Here is a 25,284-nt window from a genome sequence, read left to right as displayed (position 1 = left end):
TCATTCTGATAATCGCTGTGTCGCCTCCGATTCCAATAACAATGGACACAAGCGCGCGATATGTCGACGAAAGGTGTTGGTGGCCGTCTTCACAGTGACAACCCTCACTAGTCCGTCCGATCCAGTATGCACCTCTATCACTCGTCCTAGGGGCCATTTTGTAGGAGGGTAGCGCTCATCTCTCATGAGCACAAGTTGACCCACGGCGAAGTTCTCCGTTGGATCCCGCCACTTGCCTCTTTCCTGTAGGTGTTGCAAATATTCGTCGGACCAACGTTTCCAAAATTGGTTACGAATTCGCTGTAGCAGCTGAAATCGGTTTAAGCGATTTTCAGGCGCCGATTCTGGTTCCGCATCCGGGACTAAGGCAGACGCCGTGCCTATCAGAAAGTGTGCTGGTGTTAGGATGTTTAAATCGTCGGTATCCGATGTCAGAGGGCACAACGGGCGAGAGTTGAGGCACGCCTCAATTTCTGTCAAAACAGTGGAGAATTCCTCGAAGGTCAGAGTGTGCTCGCCGACCATTCGCCTCAGATGATGTTTCACCGATTTGACTCCAGCCTCCCAGAGGCCACCGTAATGCGGGGTGGTAGGTGGTATAAAGCTCCAAGCAGTTCCATCATTCGCTAGCGTCGAAGCGACCGTTTGGTAAAATTCTGATGCCTCCTTGAACATCGCCTGCAACTCGGTATCTGCTCCTCTAAACGTCGTGGCGTTGTCACTGTAGAGACGATGACAGATTCCTCTTCTGCTTACAAAGCGTCGATAAGCAGCAATGAATGTAGATGCAGTGAGGTCACTGACTACTTTTAAGTGAATTGCCCGTGTCGCGAAACAGACAAAAAGGGCGATATATCCTTTGTAGGCGCGATGTCCTCGGCCCTTTGTCGTGCGGATATGGAAAGGTCCGGCATAATCTAGGCCAGTCGTGGTGAACGGACGTGCTGGAGTCACCCGCGCCGCAGGGAGGTCGCCCATCAGCTGATGAGCTAAACGCGGTTTTACACGCTGGCAGGTGAGACAGTTCCGAATCGCAGTTTTAATTAAAGAATTCCTGCCTACAATCCACGCGTATCGTAATAGGACACTCGACGTTAATGTAGGACCGCCGTGAAGAGCGGCGTTGTGCGCGTATCGCACGAATAAACGACTGAGGCCAGAACGTCGCGGTAAAATCGGGGGATGTTTGCGCTCGCTAGTTAAATTCGACCGCGAAAGACGTCCTCCTACACGCAAAACACCGTCTTCTTTGTCTAAGAGCGGGTTTAACTTTCTCAACGCGCTAGATTTAGGTAAAAGCTTCCCACTCTTCAACATCTCTATTTCGGTCGCGAAAGCATGCGCTTGTGCTACGCGTATAACCGCTGAGCGAGCGTCCAAGAGCTCCGAAGTGGTCAGATAGGTTGGCAAAGGGTTCAGCCCACCCTTACGTCTCCGCAAGTGTTTCACGGGTCTTAAACAGTAGGCTACGACACGTATTAACCTAGTCAGGCTGGAGTATCGCAAAAGAATATCCGGTTCCGGCGGTTTCGCCTCTGCGTGGAGGACCTGTGTGGTCTCTGACGGCTGGGGCCAGTGTTCGGGTTGTAGGGCTAGCCAAGAGGGCCCATACCACCATAAACTCGTCTCGCATAGTTCAGACGGACGCAAACCGCGGGTAGCGCAGTCCGCTGGATTTTGTTTAGTGGGAACGTGAGCCCATGTGGCGGAAGGTAGTTCCGTTTGTATTAAAGAGACCCGGTTCGCTACGAACGTTTTCCAGTGACAAGGATGCTTGCTCAACCACGCAAGGACCACTCGGCTATCTGACCACAGAAAAACTGGGTGCCTTTTAAGGAAGTCTAATTTTCTCAAATGACAAACAAGTCTGACTAGAAGTAAAGCTCCGCACAACTCGAGATTGGGAATGCTTACTGTTTTCACCGGTGCGACCTTTGTTTTTGCGGCTAAGAGTGAGACACGAACGTGACCGTCGCCTTCGTCTGTGCGAAGATATATTACCGCCGCATAAGCTCTAGAGGACGCGTCAGAAAACCCGTGAATTTGACCAGCTGACTCAGAAGGCGATCCAAACCAACGGCTGATTGTTAAGGTAGGAAGCGAGGAAAGTGAACGGCAATAATCAATCCACCGCTCGCGAGCCTCAGCCGGCAGGGGAGAGTCCCAATCACACTTAAGAATCCACAAATCCTGCATAAGAATCTTAGCTGTTATCGTAATTGGGGATAACCAGCCTAACGGATCAAATAGTCGAGCAATATTTGAGAGTACGGCTCGCTTGGTCAAAACCCCAGGTAAACTATTTGCATTCGTAACGCTAAAACTGAACTCATCCTGAGTCGGTTTCCAGTGCACCCCTAATGTTTTTACAGATTCATCCTGCACAATATCCCTAACCAAATCGTTTGCGATCGGACGCTTATGCGCTGGAAGGATGTCTGGATGATTTGCCGCCCATTTGTCTAACTCAATACCGGCAGTCCCTAAGATCTGGATCAATTCCGTACGTTTGCGAATGGCAAGCGGCAGTTCGTCCGCTCCAATGAACATATGTTATTATATACGATATCGTCCACGTATACGTTTGATTCCAAACAACGCGAACCCAGCGGAAAGCGAGGTTTCTCATCTACTGCTAATTGTGCAAGCGTGCGTATTGCCAAGTATGGAGCACAAGCGGTGCCATAGGTGACTGTAGTCAACCGATATTCTACGGGAGGTTCTTCAGGGCTAGGTGCCCATACAATTCTCTGGAGATCCTGATCACGAGGCACGACGAGGATTTGCCGAAACATTTTTACAATGTCCGCGGTAAAAACATACTTGTATCGACGCCAATTTAAAAGGACCAACGAAAGATCCTGCTGGAGGGGAGGACCAGACATGAGAAAATCATTTAGACGATACTGGTCATGCGTCCGTCGCGAAGCGTCAAAAACGACTCGAACCTTATATTGCGCAGGTGTGGACTGTACGACCGCATGGTGAGGCAAGTACCATGAACGCGAATTGACACTCTCGGCTGCAGGAACGCGTGTCATGTGCCCTAATGCCTCATAGGTACGCATGAATTCTCGATACGCGGAAGCCAATTTAGGATCACGTGTGAATTTCCGGTGAGTATGCGCGAGCGAACCCATGGCCATACGTCGTGTCTCCGCGGAAACCCTTGGGAGATCTGATTTCAAGGGAAGTTGTACGACATAACGTCTACCGGCGTTTCGCGAGTGAGTAGCGACGAATTGATTCTCGCAAGCTTCGTCTTCGGGTCCCAAGATACGGACAGAAGGTGGTAATTCCTCGAGCCTCCAGAATTGTTGCAAACACTCGTTTAAATTATCCTCTGAAGCACAATGTAAAGCCCTTAGAGGCTCTTGATGGGAGCTCTCCGCCCGCCGTGAAGAACTCGACTGCGCGGAGCCCGAAATGATCCACCCAAGCACGGTGTTTTGTGCAACTAACCGGGATCCAGTCAGATGTTGCAAACCTGGTCGGAGGAGTTGACCGTACATATCGGCTCCCAAAATAAGGTCTACCGAATCAGGAATGTTAAAATGAGGATCGGCTAGTGGTAGCTCCCCAAACTGCTCAAGGTCGATCTCTATTAGACGGCGAGTCGGTAATTGGGAGGTAAGCCGAGGAAGAACTAAAGCCTCGGCCTCGATTCTAAATTCAGAGCTAACTAACGACTGCACTGCAAACTTGACAGAGAATCTCGCAGTGCCGGCTGCACTGCTTCCAAGACCCGTTAAAGGAATTTGGACATGTTGCTTTGGAAGCGCGAGTAGCTGCACGATTGCTTCCGAGATAAATGAGGCCTCAGCTCCCTGATCTAAAAGCGCGCGAACTCGCGTGCGTGTTCCCTGAGGGCCTACGACGTTAACCTGTGCGGTAGCTAAAATGACCGGGTTTTTAATGGTCGATAAACTCGCGGTGTGTACGTTAACCCCTGGCACCGTGGATGCAGGTTTTTCGTCGCGAGGTTTAATTTCCAAACCGCTGGTAGAGGGCTGAGGTGTCTGCGATGGGTCGAAATGCAACAGTGAATGGTGCCTGCCTTGACAGGTGCGGCAACGACCATTAGATATGCAGGATTTAAACTTATGGCGGCCCATGCAATTAAAGCAAAGATACAAGCGGCGCACCTCAGCACGGCGATCACTAGACGACTTCGCGAGAAACTTTGGACATTTAGAAATAAAATGTGGTCCTGAACAGAGAGTACAATAAAATATTTTTCAACAAAAAAAACCGACTTCGAAATGCACTAAAAAGTGTAAAATAATTTCTATATCATTTATACCAGTATTCCACAGCTATTAATAAAATCTACTTAATCATTAAATAGGATACTAAATACATTTCAACCTTTTCGGAGGCGGCGCAAAATTAAAAAAAAAACAAAACATACGATCCTGCTAATAACGATTTCACAGCGGTATGGCAAACTTGATAATTCATCAGTCGTAAGAAATACAATTCGAAACGTTATACACACGGCAGAAAACATTCCTAATTCTAACGATTGTATCAGAAGTTACTACCACTTCTGATGTACATGTCTACTGCAACTCACGACAGACCACACTTAACTCGCTCACTGGGTCTAGGGAGATTTTTAATAACGTGTGTGATTACCCTCTACAGCTTGCTTCTTACTTTGCGATCATATAAATGCCGGACATAAATATATGACGTACGATAGGTGATAACCGATGATGAGATGGTACAGATACACGATACAATGAAATTACTATTATTTTTTTTCAAAGAAACAATTATATGATCGTAAAGTAAGAAGCAAGGTGTACGATGAGTTGCATTGTACTTGTCGCAGTGAAGTTGGCTACAAATTCAGTAATGCATTCACGCAGCGTTGGTGAGCCGATTTGTAGCCAACTTCACTGCGACAAGTTCAATGCAACTGAGTGTACATACAGGAGAAACACACAAGTTATTACAAATGTCCCTACACCTAGTAACCTGCGCGAGTTCAGTATGGTCTACACTCAAATGCAGTATAGTTAATCTGCAATGGGTATGTTGATTTCCGTTGAATATTGTTTACTATCAATTATCAAACGGGTCATTTGTCACCGATTGCCGATGCATGAAGTATGATCTTCCTAATAGAAGAAAAGTTTTTCATTTTGCGCCGCCTCCGAAAAGGTTGAAATGTATTTAGTATCCTATTTAATGATTACGTAGATTTTATTAATAGCTGTGGAATACTGGTATAAATGATATAGAAATTATTTTACACTTTTTAGTGCATTTCGAAGTCGGTTTTTTTTTTGTTGAAAAATATTTTATTTCACAGTTTTTAGTGGTACGTTTAGTATTTGTAGGATGTCGTAAGGAAAAAATAAAGGAAAACAATCAGAATAATATTGGTTGTATTTTTATGTATTTACAATATCTTAAAATAAAAAGAAATAGAAATAAAAAAAATTAAAATTAAAAATACTAATACAAATGAAAAGAAAAGAAAGAAAAGAAAAATAGAAATATACAAAATGAAAATCAAAAATAGAATGAAAACTGTCATGAAAATAAACAAAAATACAAATGTAAATAAAAAAAGAAAATAAACAAAAATACAAATATAAATAAAAAATGAAAATTAAAAAGAATAGTATAAATAAATAAAAAATGAAAATTAAAAATAATAGTAGAAATTAAAGTTGACTATAAAACAATTAAAATAAGGTAAAATAGTATTTATTGGGGGCGCCCCTACCGCCGCCCATACCGCCACCCATAGCGCCACCCATACCGCCACCCATAGCGCCACCCATACCGCCACCCCTACCGCCACCCCTCCCGCCCCGCGGCCGTCTGCCGCGGTAGGCACGGCGTTTCTTCCCAGCAGCCGTTCCTCTTTCTGTAACGTAAAATGTTCAATGTTAATATCGTTCACCCATTGTACAATTAATTTGGTTTATTACTTGAGACGGAAATGTGTAAATTATTTTTTCGATGATATCTGTGAAACTCACTTCGCTGCGGCTTCACATCGACCTCAGTTTGTTGAGGTTGTTGTTCGCTGCGGTGGTGTGGCGTTTCTTGCTGCAGCGGTTGTTGCTGCGGCGGTTGTTGCTGCTGCATTTGCTGTTGCTGCAGCTGTTGAATTTGGAAGTAACAATGTTGTTGAAATAATTTCTTATTTTTTCGCGCAATAGTCGCCAATTTGTCGTTATGATATTCGTAATCAGTGTATGAACAAACGTAAGAATACTTTTCTTTTTTAATCCAAAAAAAGGGGGGGTGAGTGGTTTTTCGAACTACACCCAAGTAAACCACGAACCATTGACGATGAAATTAATATATGTTATATGTATAATGTATATTATATAAAGAAATGAAATATTGCTGGTTATTTGGTACTTACGTCTGAACAGCAGCTCGTTCGGATAGAAAATGAACAAAATCTGTGTCTTCTAAAGGAAGACAGTTGGTGGGGCACATTTCACGATCGCATACAGAAACAATTTTCGCTGTGCGTCGTATAGATGCATAAATATCATCTAGTTCCTACATTATTAGAAGTTTGCCAACTGCTTCGAACGTAAAGAAGGACAGCGATTGAAAAAGAGGACGGAGCGAAAACAATCGACTGTATGTCTGTCGAACAATACTAATGCAACGACGAAAATTTTTTATTAATAATTTTTTTGGTTTCAAAGTGTTATCAACAGATTTGTAATATTTTTCTGATGAAAATAAGACCAAACTGGAAGTAAATCGGACTATTTTTTTTATTAATAACTTTAAATTGATGAGGTCAATCATTACTAGCCAATGGAAGTGAAATAAAACCGATTTCTTTCGTGTTGGTACTCATTTTAATCGGAATAAGCTGAACAATCCATTGATACTATTTTTTGGAAGATAAGACAGAAATTATTATAAATGTAATGTTTTTTACTGGATGGTGATTTGTTTTACTCGCGGCATCCCTTTGGAATGCCTCTATCTCGTTTTCTCTCGTAATACGTATTCTCTTTCCTTTTTTATGACGGATTCGAAGCTCTGCTGGGTTCCAGGAAATTGTCAGTAGGGGAATGTCACGCAATTTTATCGGCCAGCGTAGGGGAAATGAGGGATCCATTGCACACACCGCCGTTTTCTTAATTGTTTACACGAGCCAAGTCAGTAGATGTAGGTGTTTCGACCAATAATGTATTACGGCTGCAAGTCGTGTGAGCAAAGGCGGGGCACGACCAATCCTACCCAAATTTTTGGCGACGGCGAAGTTACGAACGGCGAACAGCAGTCAGTTTCAATTAACACCTTGCAACGCTGCTTTCCATTGAATTTTTTTTCAATATATTGTGTTGTGAGGTAAATTGTAAAAATTATAATTTTATTTTTTTTTTTTTTGAATTTTTTTGTAATAATTGATAAATAAAGAAGATGGTCCAATTTTGCTTTCAGTAAGTAATTGTATTTGAAAACAAAGGGACCAAGTCTGCTTTAAGCGACTGATTGTTAAAACAAGTCTGCTATAAGCGACTTATTTATAAAAGAAGTCTGCTTTCAGCGACTGATTGTTAAAACAAGTCTGCTTTAAGCGACTGATTGTGAAAATAATAAAAAAAGCGCGGGAAATCCTTTTTTTAATCCTTCATCTTCACTGAAACTAGGTACGTCTGATATATGAAAGTATGGGTAGACGTACAAAAAGTGCATCCCGTATGAGACAGAGCCGTGCAAATGAATCAGATGATGCCAAACAATTACGTCTTTCTAAAAAACGTAAAAGAACCGCAGAGGCACGGCGTCAAGAAAGTATTGATGAATGCCGTGCGAGATTGTCTGCACAGTGGAAATATGCTCTTTCGAAATTATCGCGCGAGACGGTCACTGAAAAAAAACGTCGGCTAAGCCAAATGTCTCATCGTTTAAAGAACGAATCTGCCGAGCAACGGTCACGTCGTATCGGATTAATCCGCCGGCGTGTAGCGAACGAATCTGCCGAGGCACGATCACGCCGATTGCGATTAATCCGCAGACGTTTAGCGAACGAATCTGCCAAGGCACGATCACGCCGATTACGATTAATCCGTAGGCGTTTAGCTAACGAATCTGCCGAGGAACGATCACGCCGTTTACGATTAATCCGCAGACGTTTAACGAAGGAATCTGCTGAGGCACGATCACGCCGATTGCGATTAATCCGCAGACGTTTAGCGAACGAATCTGCCGAGGCACGATCACGCCGATTCCGATTAATACGTAGGCGTTTAGCTAACGAATCTGCCGAGGAACGATCACGCCGTTTACGATTAATCCACAGACGTTTAGCGAACGAATCTACTGAGGAACGTTCTCAACGTCTAATGGTTATGAGAAATCGTACGCGAGAAGTACTACGAAATGAACGTACCGAATCCCGAAATACGCGTTTAAGGAATATGCGTGAAGTAGCGAAAAATCGAAGAAAAGAACTTCTGCTTGAGGTAGACAACTTTAAATCTACTATTAATATTTTTGCTGATGTACCATGTGCAGTGTGTTACAAGACTTTATATCCGCAGCAACGTTACGCTTTGCACACGCAGCCTTTGTCTGGTCTAATTCCTGCAAACCTAATACAATCGGAGAAGATAACAACATGTTCTCGTTGCCTACATAATCTTAAAAAAAAGAAAGTTCCATCTAAGGCATTCTGGAATAAAATGGAACTAATGTCTGTACCTCACGAGCAACTTCCACTTAGATTAAACGAAACCGGTATAATGATTGTAGTGGAAAGGCTCGAAAATTTGGAGCGACAAAGACAATTTGAAATAGACGTTGGGAAACTTCGAGTAGCTTTACAATGGCTATTACAAAATAATGCTTTGTACAAAGATGTGCGACCATGTTTTTCTAATATTACCAATAACATTTTGGAAATAGCTGATGTCGTTGAAGAGCCTTGTATTGTAAGAAACGAAATGGAAGTTGCAGAAAGAAATACTGATTCAAACAGTAGATTTGTGAATGTTGGACCGAATGTAGCTATTTTACGAGGGTCGTGCCATCAAGCTAGCGATCGCTTCAGTATTGAATCTCGCGGTAAGCAATGTACGGGCATAGCTGCAGTTGCTTGTGTTGCGTTTCATTTGCTCGACCCTAGTACGTGGTGTACTAGTGATGTCGATTATGTACTTTTAGTAGGAGATAAATATTACCGTGATTGCATTGAAGCGCGAAGTAATTCTGACCCCAGAGAAGTCAATGTCGACTATTTAGCCGTTACCGAATTATTGCCACACATATCATTTAATAACAACAGAGTCAATATTAACATTGGTTATGAAATGGCTGTAAATTGTCATATTGATATTGATAATAGCGATGAAGGATTTCCAAATTTAAAGAACGCTTTGATTACGTTTTTCCAACAGTATACGTACGGAATTCTTACTGCCAATTTTACATCAGTCGCTGTATCATGCGGTAACCAGTCGGAAAGTACGTACTATTGGTTGTTTGATTCCCATGCAAGAGGTCCAAAAGGATATAAAGCATCGTCACGGGGCGTCTCATGCTTTCTGAAATGCACTAATATTGATGATTTCCACATCATTTTGCGTCGTAATTTATATGCTAAAGGAGGCAATAGCAATGTGCTAAATATCTATTCACTAACACCTGTAACAATAGCACCCGAAAGGAATAGATCTGCTGAAATAGAAAGGATACAACAACCATCTGTTGCGACCGCTCGTAGAGAATCCGGCGGAACAGAAATTATTTTCGCCACAAGCATGTTACGTTTGACTGACGAAGATGTTCCCAACATCGACAGTATCGTCTCTGTCAGTAATAATAATAATAACGCAGAAAATGACCCGATAAACCTTGCGAATATACATAGAAAAACAGTGCCTCCTTTGAACCTAGAAAGGGAGAGAAGGATGGAAGAACTGTGTTGGTTCCTTCTGTTTCCGGATGGTAAAAATGGATTCGGAGAGCATCGAGACATCTCAATTACACCACTGGATTACTTCCAAGCGCGTATTCTGAGCAATGACAAACGATTCCAACGAACAGATTATTTGTTCTTCGCATTATCTGTTGTTGAATACTACCGCGCAAAAGCTAGCGTTTCAGTATCATGTAGAATGCGCCAAGGGGAACATACTCCACAGGGATTAGTAGATAATATGCACCTCACGATGAGAAATATAAGAGGATCGGCATCATACTGGAAACGATGCTGTTCGGAATTAATCGCCATGGTCCGAAGTCTTGGACCGCCCACATGGTTTGCTACGTTCTCTTGCAATGATCTAAATTGGCCAGATATGTTGAAAGCATTACTACACTATCCGATGGTCGCCCCATTACCGACTTTGAGAACCTAACTTTTGCAGATCGACTAAAGTTGGTTCAGAGATACCCTGTAGTTATTGCAAGACAATTTACGTTACGTGTAAACGCGTTAATGCAGTATTTAAGAAACTCCGATTGCTTAGGTGGCGTTGTTATCGATTTTTGGCATAGAATAGAATTTCAGAACAGGGGAAGTCCACATTTGCACATGCTTCTTTGGTGTGCAAACGTACCTGATTTCCTTACCAACGAAGGCCGCAACGTTATAGAGAAAGTTGTATCTTGTTCATTGGAAGCAGAAAATGAAGATATGAGGGGCATAGTTCAAAAGGTCCAAATTCATAAACATTCTGCTACATGTTACAAAGATCGTAATAATCGTTGTTGTCGTTTTGGATTCCCGACACCGATAAGTGAAAGAACGATGTGCTTAGGTCCAGATGACACACTTGCGAATAATGGACGTTTCTGCGTACTTAAGAGAACAGGAAATGAAATTATGGTGAATAATTACAACCCAACTCTTTTAAATCTTTGGGAAGCAAACATGGATATTCAACCATGCGGAAATGTTACAGCTGTCGCATATTATATTGCTAAATACGCAAGTAAATGCGAGCCGCAGGACACAGGAAATACTATTAAAGAAGCCATTTTACGAGCGAAACGCCGGAGCGGTACCGTCCGGGATCAACTATTTTCGGTATCTATGGCAATTCTGTCTCAACGTGTGGTTAGTGCTCCCGAATGTGCTTATCGGTTATGTCATTTGCCTCTGAAAATGAGCTCGCGAAAAGCTGTATTTATAAATAGCTGTCGGCCTGAGCAGAGATATAGAATTTTGCGATTCGAAGAATATGAAACATCATTTTTCAATAACATATTCGATCGTTACGTAAAGAGACCAGACAATCTAGAGGATTTGAGCTTAGCTGAATTTGCTGTCCGATATGAAACAGTTTCCAGTGGTATGTGGACAGAAGAGGATGGAGACGCAGAACTTCGAAATGACGATGAAGAAATATCAAGGTCGAAATTTATCAAATTAAAGGACAATACCCGAATGCGAATAAGAAATAAACCAGCTGTACTTCGCCACCGATATTATACCCTGAACAGTGACAGAGAAGGATATTTCTATAACTTAATAGTGTGTCACATTCCATTTCGTGATGAAATTATACCCGATATTATACCCTGAACAGTGACAGAGAAGGATATTTCTATAACTTAATAGTGTGTCACATTCCATTTCGTGATGAAAGTACACTTATGTCCGAAAACGAATCTTCGGAACAATGTTTTCTTCGACGGCAACACGAGTTGAAACCTATGATGGGTAACGCAACCGTCGAACAATTTACTCACGCAGAGCAAATTATTGAAGCGGCGGTCGCCCAGGCTGCTGCTTTAAATGTTATACACGAAGAAGAAACCAATGAACATTTAAGAGATCCAGTCAGAATTCATGCTGACGAAACAATACATTACGATCAAGTTGATTTATATGAAGATCAACAGCAAGAAACAATTGCAATGCCAGAAGACGTGTTCCTTAATAGTATTCGATGTCTTAATATTCAACAGAAAGACTTATTGAAATCAGTTTCCGCAGTAATTGAGAAAGATATAAAAGAAAATGATAATGAAAATAGGGAACAAATGTTGCTTTTTATTACCGGAGGAGCTGGTAGCGGTAAGTCGTTTATTTTAAAATTACTTGTTGAACATGTTAAACGCTGCTATAATCCTACAGTTGATACGATGATAAAACCATCTTTCATTGAAGTAGCTTCTTTGACTGGCGTCGCCGCCCGTCAAATATTAGGGAAAACTCTGCATTCCATGTTCTCCTTACCTATTGAAAAAGGTACTGCAATGACGTATCGGCGACTGACAGGACAAAGACTGGAACAGGAGAGACGAAAGTGGCGTCATACAAGGTGGTTGATTATTGACGAGATATCAATGGTATCTTATGAGCATTTGCGAATAATTCATTTAAGATTGCAAGAATTGAAAAGCAATGATAAACTATTTGGCGGCGTAAATGTACTTCTCTTCGGCGATATCATGCAGTTGCCCCCAGTAATAGGACACTGGTGTTTTGAACAGCCACATTGGTGTACTGCAGAAATTAATTTATGGCACCAATTTTCATTCTGCGAACTCACCATTAATATGCGACAAAGAGATGACGTTGAGTTTATCGACTTACTGAATAACCTTCGGTTTGGAGAAGTGACAACTTCTCAACTACAAATACTATGCGAACGAAGAAGAGTTCCCCTAACCGGAGAGTTCGAGGATGGTGCAGCAGTAAGAATATTCCCAACGATAAAATTAGTGGATGAATATAACACAAAAATGACAGATGAATTAGCAAAATCACGTCGAATGTACGTCATTGATTCAATAGACGAGTCCCGTGAGGCAGCTACATATGGAAAAAGGCCACCAGAAAATGTCATACCTGTAAATGTAAATAATTGTGGCGGACTGTTACATACAATAACATTAACTGAGGGAGCTCGAATTATGCTGCTACGAAACCTATCAATTTCTGATGGTTTGATAAACGGCGCAATGGTAATAGTAAAGAAATTTACATGGCCGGCACTTCGAAGAGATCAACTAGAACAGGGAGAATTGCCGGATTCAATACTTATAAAATTTGACGACGAATCCATTGGAAATAGATTCAAAGATATTGATGGTAACATTGCAATATCTCCAGTTTCAGCAACGTTTCAAGCGACAAAAGGATTTGGAGACGTCGAGCGCAGAATGTTACCACTTATTCTGAGTTGGGCAGTAACGGTGCACAAATTACAAGGGACTACATTGAACAAAGCTGTAATTGATCTTGGAAAAAAGAATTTTGCTAAAGGCCAAATTTACGTTGCACTTAGTCGTGTAAAAAGTTTAGATGGTCTAGTTTTATCTGATTTAGCACCAAACAAAGTCCTCGTTAAACCTCATGACGAGAGAGCACTCGCAGAAATGCAAAGATTACGACAGTTGCTTTTGCAAAGAAACAGTCGAAATCAGGTTCCAGCGCCTGATATGTGAAAAAGCAAGCGAAGCCTTTTTTTTATTTGTTTTATTATTAGCGACCAATTAGTAAAGAAACTGACGAAGTTTACTTGCAGGGACAAGTTTGAAAAATCGCGCTCGCTACATTCCTTGCAGAATAACCCTAAAGAATATGTTTTTTTTCAATAACGATAGTTATTAACAATAAGAAGTTACATACATTTTTGTAAAAGAAATTATGGTGGAAAGATGTACGAGATGTGAAAAGTTTCATCGCAATCGGTGTATTCCTTATAGAGTAGCGGTATAGAATCGGATATTGCAATAACAATAGTTATTATTATTATATGTCTATGCATACTGGATTTCGATCGACGCGATATGTGTATAGAAACAGTAGAGAATCGGCGACTGCATGCTGACTCATACACCAGTAGAGACACGTAGGCATACGTAGAATTCAATGTGGTAGTAACAATAGTTTTTCACAAATATCTCGGAAAGTAAAACTTTCCGTTAATTATGCATAATGAAAAAGTTGTTCAGAATCATGTCCCCGACAACATATTAAAAGGTCATTGAAATCGTCCAATCTTGACATTAAAAACTGCTTGTATTTTACAATAACAATGAAAAACTGAAAAATTTTTTTTCAATGGGACCAACCGGAAGCCATACCCTACAAGATGTAAAAGGTTTCGTTCCGATTGGTATATCCATCTCGGAGTAATCGGTGAACACACAAAAAAAAAAAAAAAAATACATACTGATCGAATTGAGTAACCTCCTCCTTTTCGAAGTTGGTTAATTAAACGAAGCAACCTTACTGTTAGTCCGCGGTAGCGTACTTGCATGAAATATTTTCCGCGAGCCCTGCGTCGGTTTAAACATCGGATTTGCCCGTTTACAATCCCCAGCACTCATCATACTTAGAGCTTGAGCACGCCTTTCCATGAATTCGGCCAACTCAGAAAATTTCGGAAATCTAGCTAGCGGATCGGGCTCTTTGGCGCCTGTATCCGTACGGGCAATTACCTCACGATCTCTCGCGCTCAATTCTGACTCCCAATTTTTTCTCGATTCCGGATCTAACCGCGAGGCCAAAACGTGCACAAACCAGATGTCCCAATGATCAACAGGCATTTGCAGATTCCGCAGTGCGCGAACGATCCTCTGAGCCTCGTCAGCGAACGAGCGCAACTCGTCGGCCGATTCCCTTTTCAACGAATTCATTTTCAAAAGCGCCTTCAAATGGTTGGTAACCGTTAGCCGCGGGTTGTGAAAACGCGCCTTCAAAGCCAGCCAGGTTGAGGCATAGTTCGCGCTAGTCGAGGCCACGTCTTTAACTAAGTCAGCAGCTACACCTTTGAGGCAAGATTTTAGATACTGCAATTTTGTCGCATCGGCTACGCGCGGAGCATCGTGTACAAGGGTCGTGAAAAGATCACAGAAGCTATCCCAATCCTCATAACGACCGGAAAACGTTGGTAGGTCCAACTTCGGCAGCTTTGCCGGACGTAAGTCTGAACCGGACGCGTTTCCCTCCACCGTTCTAATCGCTTGAGTTGACTCTGCAGCGGCTTCGCACTCGGTTTTCAACGTCAAGAAGTAATCGAGTGTGTCTTCGTAGGCACACTGCATGCATGCAAACACGTTTTCAATTACGTAAGGATCTGAGCTAGCATCATCTCGCGTGACAATTTCGACATGGGTTTTACGCGCCTCCGCCCAGACACCGATGATCGCGTCAAGCCTCGCTTGGACTATGTTTTTATTTATAGTGCCGCGCGCCTTCTCTCTAAAACGCGTGCCCATTGAATTGATTTCTGTCAAATGCGCATTTTGCACCGCAATTAATCGTTTCAAAGTGGTGGAAGACATGTTAAAATTGTATCAACAAGAGAAATCACAACAAAGGAAAACGAAGTAACTCAAAATATAAAATTTTATAAGATCAACGGATATCAAAATGATTTGAATTGAATACACCGAATGCGCAACTCAACAGAACGTTTGTAAATAAAAGAAATAAATCTACGAATCAAACAAATCGTATGCAATAATGGCGTACGAACGCAGCGCACCTCGACGTACGCACAATGAGACGCAAACACGCTTAATCTATAACGAGCGATAAATAAACACGCAAGCCCGCCTCCAAGAGAGTACGCGCAACAAATCTCAACCAAATCAACGAATTCACTTAAATCTAATATGTATTCAATTACAACGCAAGAACAAATTATAGTTAGTAAAACGAATGAACAAAAGTAAAGAATATGGATGATGTAAAATAATCTACGCTGCACTAAGCCTTGCGCTTTACAAAGAACGACAAGAGATAACGCAAATTATGAACACGGATTACGTAATTTAAACAACTAACCTTGTAAAACGCAAATCTACCAAAGGTGAACGCAGAAATCTTACAATCAGTATGCTTGCGAATGCGATTGATGGATGCTTCCGAATACGAATGAAGTATGCCTGCAAACACGATTGATTTCTCCTAGCAACAACCGTCAACAGCGCCTACACGATGACTCTCTCCAATTCACATTCCTCACCCGGAGCACCAACAAAATGTCTCGACTTTTCCTTCAAGTTATTATAAATTTAAATAAATAAAAGTTGGCTGTGCCGAGCCCGCAGTTACCTTCAAGGCGAGGCAGCTCGGCGTCGATTTGCCGAGCGTACGTCCACAGCAGGCCTGGGTCACCACCACGTCTTTTAAGGTGAATTCTAAATTGATGTAGGAATGTGAATTTGGGAGAGGAATAAGAAAGGCACAATTGGAAGGAAAGAAAAGGATTTTAATGGGCATAAAAAACCTCCACTCAGTGAGTGGAGGAAAAAGCCGTCAAGGAGGAAAATTACAAATCTACAGTTAATACAATTTAGGTTTGGTGGTACTCGAATTCGGAAGCATACATGTTGTGTTAACGGAGCGCTCTTACTAACTACTCGGGTTCCAGAACACCACCAGCTCGGTGGGAAATACTGCGCGGCTTGTAATAAGTGGGAGATGCCCCATGAAATCGTACCTGTGCAGACAACGCGACCCTGACGTCTCAGGAACGGGTACAGCCCTCGTCGCGTGTTGCTGTTTGGGCAATGAAATGCCGCCTGATTGGGTGCATCCCAGAGAGAGATTGGCAGGGCAGATCTCCTCTACGAAGGCAGCCAGTGCCTCGTCCAGCTGTGTTTCTGTCAAAGCCGCGGCCGCGAGAAGGAACCCGAACTTCGCCCTCATCCCGTCAGAAACGTTCTCGTCTTCTTTTAAATCGCCGCACACATGCCGCCGCTCAGCGCATCGCCACGAACTATTTTCCCCATGACGAACGCGCTCGTCCCTACATGCAGGCCTCAGTCGATTGCTACTGATATCACACGCCTCCTAAACTCCCCGCGTGTTACAAATATATATCGAACTGTCTCGAGAGCGCGAAACGCGCGAACACACTTGAATTTGTAAAACATCATTCCTGGCAAACCGGGCCACGCTGGCTGTCGCTACCTGAAGAGTCCTGGCCGAGTAGTAAACTGCACCCCATTGAAATACCCGAAATACGTAAAGTCGTGGTGTTAAAGACTCAAACAATTAGTGAATTTGACGCATTGAATAAATTCTCATCATTCACGCTATTGAAACGCGTTATTGCATATTGTTTACGGTTCTGCTATAACGCACGTAACAAAACAAAACACATAGGCCCACTCACAACGATCGAATTACATCAAGCCCATATCCAAATCATTAGGAACTTACAAGCAGCGGTATTTTCTAAAGAGTTAGCGGAACTCGCGTCAAATACATCCGCAAATAAAACTAAGTTTGCATCCCTATGTCCATTTATAGACAAGGACGGCATTATTCGCGTAGGTGGTAGGATAAAACACTCGGAACTACCTTATAACATTAAACACCCTATATTAATACCACAGACAAACCACATAACCGAATTAATCATTCGCGAATTTCACATAAAACATGGTCATAGCGGAACACAGAGCACGTTACATGCCATACGCCAAGTCTATTGGCCTATCAATGGAAGAGTATCAGTGAAATCCATTCTTCGTAAATGCGTAACATGCAATAAAGCACGGCCTACTATTCCGTCCTACTTGATGGGAAACCTACCACACGATCGCGTTCGCGTAAATCGACCATTTCTAATTACCGGAATCGATTACTGCGGTCCCTTTTATATTAAAGAGAAACGACACCGAAATACTAAAAGATTAAAAACATATGTCGCGGTGTTCGTATGCTTTACCACTAAAGCAGTACATATCGAGCTTGTAAGCGACTTGACGACGGATGCATTTCTGGCCGCGTTAAAACGATTCTTTGCAAGACGAGGAAAATCAACCGACTTATACAGCGACAATGCAACTAACTTTGTAGGCGCAGATCGTGAATTAAAGAAAACCATAAATACGCTACTATCAGAAAATCACCATCACCTCATTCACAACTATCTATCCAATCAAGGTATTCGCTGGCATTTCATTCCTCCACGTGCTCCACATTTTGGGGGCTTGTGGGAAGCTGCAGTGAAATCACTGAAGCACCATCTGATCCGCGTTATGGGAAATACGTTATTTACATTTGAAGAACTTGTAACTTGTTTGAATGAAATAGAAGGAATTCTTAATTCCAGACCAATAATTCCCTTATCATACGATCCAAACGATCTAGTCGCCCTAACCCCTGGTCATTTCCTAATCGGTGACTCACTAACAAGCACTCCCGAGTGCGACCTTTCGTTTGTCAAGTCAGACTGTCATCATGGCAACACATTCAACGGGTGCGCCAACATTTCTGGACAAGGTGGCGCAAAGACTACCTCAACGAGCTCACAGTCCGCAAGAAATGGCATAATAAGCATACAGCAAACATAAAAAAAGGCATGCTTGTTCTGTTGAAAGAAGACAACACATCTCCATTCTGCTGGCTCATCGGCCGCATAACGGATACGCATCCAGGATACGACGGGATCGTACGCGTAATTACCGTAAAGACAGCACACGGCGAATACAAACGTAGCGTCACGAAAGTGGCACCCTTACTCATCGACATAGAGTAACTTTAGCTACTCTAGACTTTGTAAATATATTATAACTTACATAGACCATATCCCACATTACAAACAATAGCGCATAGTACATACAATGCTATCGGATCAACTGACTTATATATACACACATATATCTTATAGCGTAATCAGTTAGAGTTAAATTACGTACGACTCGCGATGGATAAGACCATTTGCACGAGCTAGGTTACTCAATTTAATTTTAATCATAAGTTAGTAAATCCCATGTACCCATGAGCACATATATGTACTTTCAATAATTTGAACGTGACCGTTCAAGAGGGGGCGGCATGTTGCCTCGCAGACCCTTCAATTATACCAAAGGCCATAAAATCAACGCCTGGTCGACTACCCTTGATTGGGGTTGCATACCGTTAGGCGCTCCGCCATTAGAAATTAAGGAAGTCCCAAAAATTATGGAAAAACCCACGGCAACTCATCGACTACGTCACTTCCACTCGTTCACACCTCCCACCACATTTTCTCAACCAATCAGCAATAGTTCTAGGCATCGAGCATTTTCCTTTTATACACGCACACGAAAATGCGCTAGGAAGAATACTGACAACTCTCGTAGTAACAACACCTCGAAACATACTCACGATCATCTTGTAATATAGAGTTTGTTATTGAAATATACGTCATATCAAACCAATCAACTGATTCAATCACTTAACATAAAAAACTATTCTCGAGTATTAATTTATTCGAGAGTAACTGTGACGTTTGAGACTCGAAACAACGGTCTCAAGTCAGAGTATTATACAATTATTAAGATGTTAGAATTTAGAATTTAACCTTTCAATCTTTCGTTTGGGTTCGTTCACGCTTTAGCTCCCGTACGGGTCCCTCCTTGAATCTGTATATGATGCTAAGCGTATATAACTGAAAGGTGTGTGTGGTGTGTTGAAATAAATTTGAAACTGTTTAACTGTTGAAACTGGTTTAATTACGAATAAGAATCAAGAAATTAACAGAATATGAAAAGCCAAAAATTCAAGATGTTTTAATTTTGAAACTCGTTATTGAAGATACCAGTTTATACGTATTGGTTAACAAGGGTAAAGATGATTCGTAAAAGTAACAAAAATATAATGATATGCGCGCGCTGAGATCACACTTGAAGGTTTACGATTTTTAACGGGCGCGGGAAATGATTGTTCCAACTTCGTTTTCCTTTGGATTAGTTCAGAATTGGCGTATTTCCGCCGTGAGGGTACACCCTAGCCGGAGATACTCTCGGCACCCTCGAAAGGGCTGGACTAAGGTGCCCCTTTTGATGTATAGGAAATAAATTATGGAAAACGAAATCGTAACACGATTATAGTTGAACGTATTTATCGATACCTCAAACGATGGAACAATCTGACCGGAGAATTCTCGGAACCCCGAAGGGCTGGACAGATCGCCCGTTTTGCCAATAGATAGTCGTCGTGTTCAAAAATGGTAATTGGATCGACTTACCGAAACGCTGTTTAATTATTACAAGATAATAAATTTGCTTGTAGATTTCTCTGTATTCGCTGGGTATTCTGGAACACCAAAGAACGGTAAGATTTGCGATCACTGCACTTGTCGCGGCGATAATGAATTAAACGAACGAGTACGTCGACGAGAGACAAACGATTACGAACGGAAAAGAATATATAAATATTTTATTACCCGAAGTGAAGTTAATACGAATTTCTACGCGAGCAACGATTTAAAACGAGAAAGAAAGATAGAGATTTACGTAGAAGGAAAGTTTAACGTGCGCGTCTATGAGTCCTTATTCCGAATTCTGATTATTTTAACTCGCACGGCACTCTACCTCGCTACGCGGAGGACTTTACCGCAGAGAAAATATCGCGAAGTTCCAAATAACTCTGTCTCTCGGACACACGGGCTCCCGATCACGTACCTCGACGATTGATCGATCAAGAGTGTCGAAATTCGCGCGAGATCGACGGGCGAAGGGCCCGTCGCGCGATCATCGTCCTTGGAGGGGACGGATTGACGAATCGTGGCACGTGCTCGGAAGTGTCGCGTGCCCGGTGATTGGCTAAGACGCGCGAACTAGACGAAGATCCTTCATCCCCTTTCTTTGGTGTTCCTTTTCTTTCTACTTCGTCGCCATGATAGTTTCAACGGTTTTCTAGAAACTACGCAGTATTTCCTTTATGGTGAAATAAAACACACAATGTAATCTGCTTAGGAATACTGTGTTATAATATTCTGACGTCTGTCGTCTAAGGCGTCTTAGTTCGAACTGCCTCGAACTGTTCCGAACGAGTGAGTCGTCGAAGAAAACTCTGGGCCCACTTAAGGGTACGTGACCGTGTCGGGGTGGGCCGAATCGAAGCCCCTTGACCCGTCCTGTCTCTGCAAAGGCCTGTCTCTGCAAGGGTCTGGACTGCAAGGGTCTCTCAGCCCGATGGGGTGTCATAAATCTAATGGCTAAATCTAACAGTCTACACGTATAACTTCTAAATACAGCTATTGATTTAGTTTGATTATCAAAATGGTGAACTATTATTATTAAATGAATACTATTAACTTGATTGGAAGACAAAACAAAATTAAAATGTATAAATTAACAGATGAAGCCCTCATCCGTATTTCCTTTAACAGGATCAGAATTATTTACTTGCCTGATTAATAACAAAGATCTTTTAGCGTAAAAGCGGACGATGCATTTACGATAGCCGCAATGCCGATTATGCATTCATTTACAATCTTTCGCATAATTATTTCTGTGGAATCGACATTTCGTTAGCGATGAATTTAAACATTTCTACAAGAACGTTCCTTTGTTCAAAATTCGCCGTTGTCGCTAGGCAGTTCTTAGAATTTCGAATACAATAGTGTTTATTGCTTTAAACGACCCTTGATTTTCGAACGGCGGTCGAACGTTCGCGACGTTAAGCTTTGTAAGGGTTCTCATTTATTTTAGTTTCATCGTTTAAATTCATATTCATCCATCCATTCTTTTCACACTATCATTCGATCAGGTAATAATGATCCTGGTTGGACCGGCTGACGCTTTGTGCAAATGAGAGGGAAAGAGTGTCCTTAACAAAGAAGTTATTACGGTTTTTCCGTTTCTACGCAGTTACCAAGGGAAATTCCCGGAATGCGAAGCACTGGATAACTGCGTAGCGCTGGTGTTGTGCTAACGGCTCTCTCTCTCTCTTAAGAGCTAACGCGAGTTTTTGTGCGTTACCCGATATTAAACTGTCTTGTATTTCTATGGTTGGCGACGATAGTATCAAGGAGGGTCACGTAAACTATTGTAAAGAAGGAAACAGAAATGACCTTTCCTCGTGTACCTCGCATGAGAATTCTCGGAACCCAAGGGCTTGACAAGATACACGATTTCAGGGTAGAGTAGAATAAAGAAGAGAAAGCAATAGAAGGAGTCAAAAATAGAAAAGAATTAAACTCAAACTCTTCCTTGTACACCCCTGCATGAGAAATTCCCGGAACCTCGAAAGGCTTGACAAGTATGTACAAGGTAGAGGAGGAATGAAAAGATTGGCGGAAAAGTGAAACACCCACCTCACGACCCTTACATGAGAAATCCTCGGAACCTCGAAAGGCTTGATAAGGGACGCAAGGCGGATAAATTTCAAAATTTCCGCCGGGGCGTAACACAAGTATGTACGGGGGAAGTGCTTACGCACCTCACCCCCAACACGAAACGCGAGATAACCTCGCGACGAGGTGATTCTCGGGATAAGGGTAGAGCAAGGCAGAGAGGGAATGTCCTCTACATGAGACAGGTGGGGTGTGAATAACGGTTATCATAATCGTCAGGGACTTGCGTTGTCCAGCCAAACGAGCTACTGGAGTGAGCAAGTACAAACCAGACAAAACATCGGAACTATAAGTGGACACTTATAAAATATATTGAGAAACAGGCGCGATCTAATTGAAGTCACTATTAACTGTGTTGTAGCGGATTGGTGGCCGTTTCGTTATTCTCCCTGAATAAACATTTAATATCAAAGAGCGGTGTCCGAACGGAGGCGTTACTACCAGAAGAGTCTGAAGGAGTTCCAGGAGTGGAAAGACATTCATGATGAAGAAACCAGATAAGTAGTGATGGTTTAGCGTGCGTGGTTAAACTAGAAAGTGTAACGTCCCTGATTGGATAACTGCACCGACGAAAAGGGAGAACGGTTCCCTTAGTAGGCGACTGGTATATTATGTTAGGGATTATAGGTTCGTGTGGTATGCGGTTGAGGAGTAAAATCCAAACATTAATGTGCTAAACAACTAGTTTATTCAAGTAAGTAAAAATCTGATTTCAACTAGATAACTAAATATGCTTCTTTACAATGGTTCCGCCCTAAGGAGGAATATAAGAGAAAATAAGATGATTAATATTACAGTGAGTACGGGCTAGAAAAGAAATACAAAGAAAATTACAGTAAATTCGCCCTAAATGAAAATACAGTAGAAATATATGTATTAGTATAAATTTGTACGCGGCTTAGTCTACAGATACAGCCAACACTCTGGATAATAACCAATTACACTAAGTATCGAAAACTATCAAGGACAGTGACTTGTACAGTATCATCAGACATGAGCAGACTCTTGTCTACAGGTCGCAATCAGTATAGGCCGTTTCAAGGAGCTCCGCTCCTCGCTAGCTCTTTACACTTCAGGGTGAACTCTACACTAACATGTAGTTAACACGTTGCGTACTATGAGTAGAGTCTCTACAAATCCAAATAACCTCGTACTCGTCACTGAAAAATAAGGATTCTTTTATTCTTGTCGCTCTATCTTTGCCTAAGCAAGTCAGCGCAGAGCTTTTCCTCTATGGTCAGAGTGGTGTCTGCATTCGACCGAAGTTGGAGACGATCTGATCTGTCTCTGCGTGGAGCGCCTCTATTTATAGTCAAATTCTGCTGACCAAGCGCTTTTTTTCTATATAGGTTTCCTTCAGGTATCTCGCAGACTTTGGACTCTGAGTATGTGACTCCCGAGCACCCCCACTCCCTAGTCTAACACGATCTTTCTACTCTACGATCCCACCCCACTACGAGATCATCGATGTTTCGCTGGCGCATACGTGGTCGCACGACGATTAATTATCGATAATTTAGTTTACCGACCGACTTACCGACTAGGCACTTATCGACTAGACGGAATTATCTACAAAATACATAATGAATACTATTTTATTATAACAAAAATTATAATGTTTTAAATAAAAAGAAAAAGGAGGTGGCTTCGCTTAGCGGGACGTTACAGCTTCCCCCGTGCGTTGGTCTCTTTTCCTCAAGAGACTGTGGTTGCACCTCTTCAAAATGCAAAGGGCACAGCGACATTTCTCCTCGCTGTTTCTTGGGGATGCCGCCAGTACCCCGAACAATTGCAGGATCCTCTCATGCTTTCTTCTGGGGTCTCCTTTTTTCAATGTTCTGAATGCTCGCCAGTCAATTAACCTCCATGGTAGTGGTGGTGGTTTTTCATCTATTTTATCTGTCTCTTGCATTGGCATCTTTAGAATTTTTGAAGTAAACAAATAATTAGTGATTGAAGGAATTTGTTAAAAGTATTATTGAGGTATACCTCTCTGAATTGTTTTAAAGCTCTTCTCAGCCTTTTTAATCTCTCTCTGCGTCCTGCGCGTCGTACCATTTTCGCTTCTTTGAAAATTGAATATGGCGGTATCCGTAGAGCGTCGCTTTGTATAGCTCTCTTTCTCGCTCTTTATCTCTTTCTATTTCTTTTTCCTTTTTCATATTTTCCCTTCTTTTATTCACTTGCTCGCGACTTAACCTCTGCAAATTGAGCTCCCTCATTTCCACGTTTTCTTCTGCGCCAAACGTCGCCACACTTACCACTTTAACCATCTTTCCTCCATCTTCTTTCTCGTAATAACCCATTTGTCCAGCATTTTCGACGACATTGCGCGCATAGCCATTAAATTTTCCTTCGAATAACTCATTCAAGTCAACCTTAAGCCGAGTGTCCGGCAGACTGGAGTACCGCCCTCTGCCAATAAACTTAATTACACGTGTAAAATCCTCTGGTAACTCGTCTCACTCGAAGACACACGCTTCTCTTTCATTCCTCCACTGCTATACATTTGCATGCGAACAACTACGTCATCATCCTCCTTAACGCAAAAGACGGCTTCGAAAAACATTCTAGGAGACTGCGCCATCATTTCTGATATTTCGACCTAATGCAAGAATCGAAATAGGCTTTTTTATGTCGGAAATTCTCACTCAATAGTTCGATACTGGGAGATTTATTTATTTCTCCTATATTCAGGTACAAGTTTGCTCTCTTACGTACTTGTTGTACTTGCGGAGATTGTTGAATTCTCTGGCTCTTGATACGTTCTTAATACACCTTCTTTCGGCACTGTTGTATGGTGTGGCCGATATTTTGACAGAATTCGCAAACGGAGCTCTGTTTTTGGAGTCCACTTTCGGTTTTGTCTTGCTGAAGGTTGGCTTCCTTGAGCCTGGTTAGCTTACTCTAGGTTCTGTGGAACCCCTGGGCTTTCTTGCTGGTTTTTAAACCAGTAGGTTTCCAGGGTGTGCCCAGACCGTTGGCAGTGCTGGCAGTACTTGGGCTGTCATTGGGCCTTGGACGTCTGCTGTCTTTGGAATCTCTAGCTGCTGCACATACTAATGTTGTGTCCATATCCAAGGCAATTGTTACACTGCTCGGTTGGAACGTAGCTTTGAGCCATTTTAATTTTTGCTAAATTCTCCTTGCTTTTAGCTTCTGCATAGATGGCTGTGCTTATTGCATCATTCAGGCTGCCAAATACTTGATTTTTCATCCGACCATATATATCTTGCTTCAATCT

General features: G+C 42.2%; 1 protein-coding gene across 1 annotated transcript; it reads right to left on the bottom strand.

Annotated features, from left to right (window-relative positions):
- On the bottom strand, positions 1–25,115 carry LOC123988412. The gene is made up of 9 exons (XM_046288432.1): positions 24,964–25,115; positions 24,758–24,878; positions 24,507–24,645; positions 24,302–24,393; positions 14,398–14,997; positions 6,000–6,123; positions 5,741–5,884; positions 2,606–4,210; positions 1–2,537 (listed from the first exon to the last, which is right to left on the bottom strand). Exons 1-9 carry the CDS (start codon positions 25,113–25,115, stop codon positions 1–3), a joined length of 5,514 nt encoding a protein of 1,837 aa, XP_046144388.1.
- Positions 25,116–25,284: the final 169 nt, after the last annotated feature.

Source organism: Osmia bicornis, chromosome 13, assembly GCF_907164935.1.
Source record: "Osmia bicornis bicornis chromosome 13, iOsmBic2.1, whole genome shotgun sequence".
Lineage (NCBI taxonomy): Eukaryota > Metazoa > Arthropoda > Insecta > Hymenoptera > Megachilidae > Osmia > Osmia bicornis.
The sequence above is the reverse complement of the archived record's forward strand: the minus strand, read 5'-3'. Positions and strand labels throughout refer to the sequence as shown.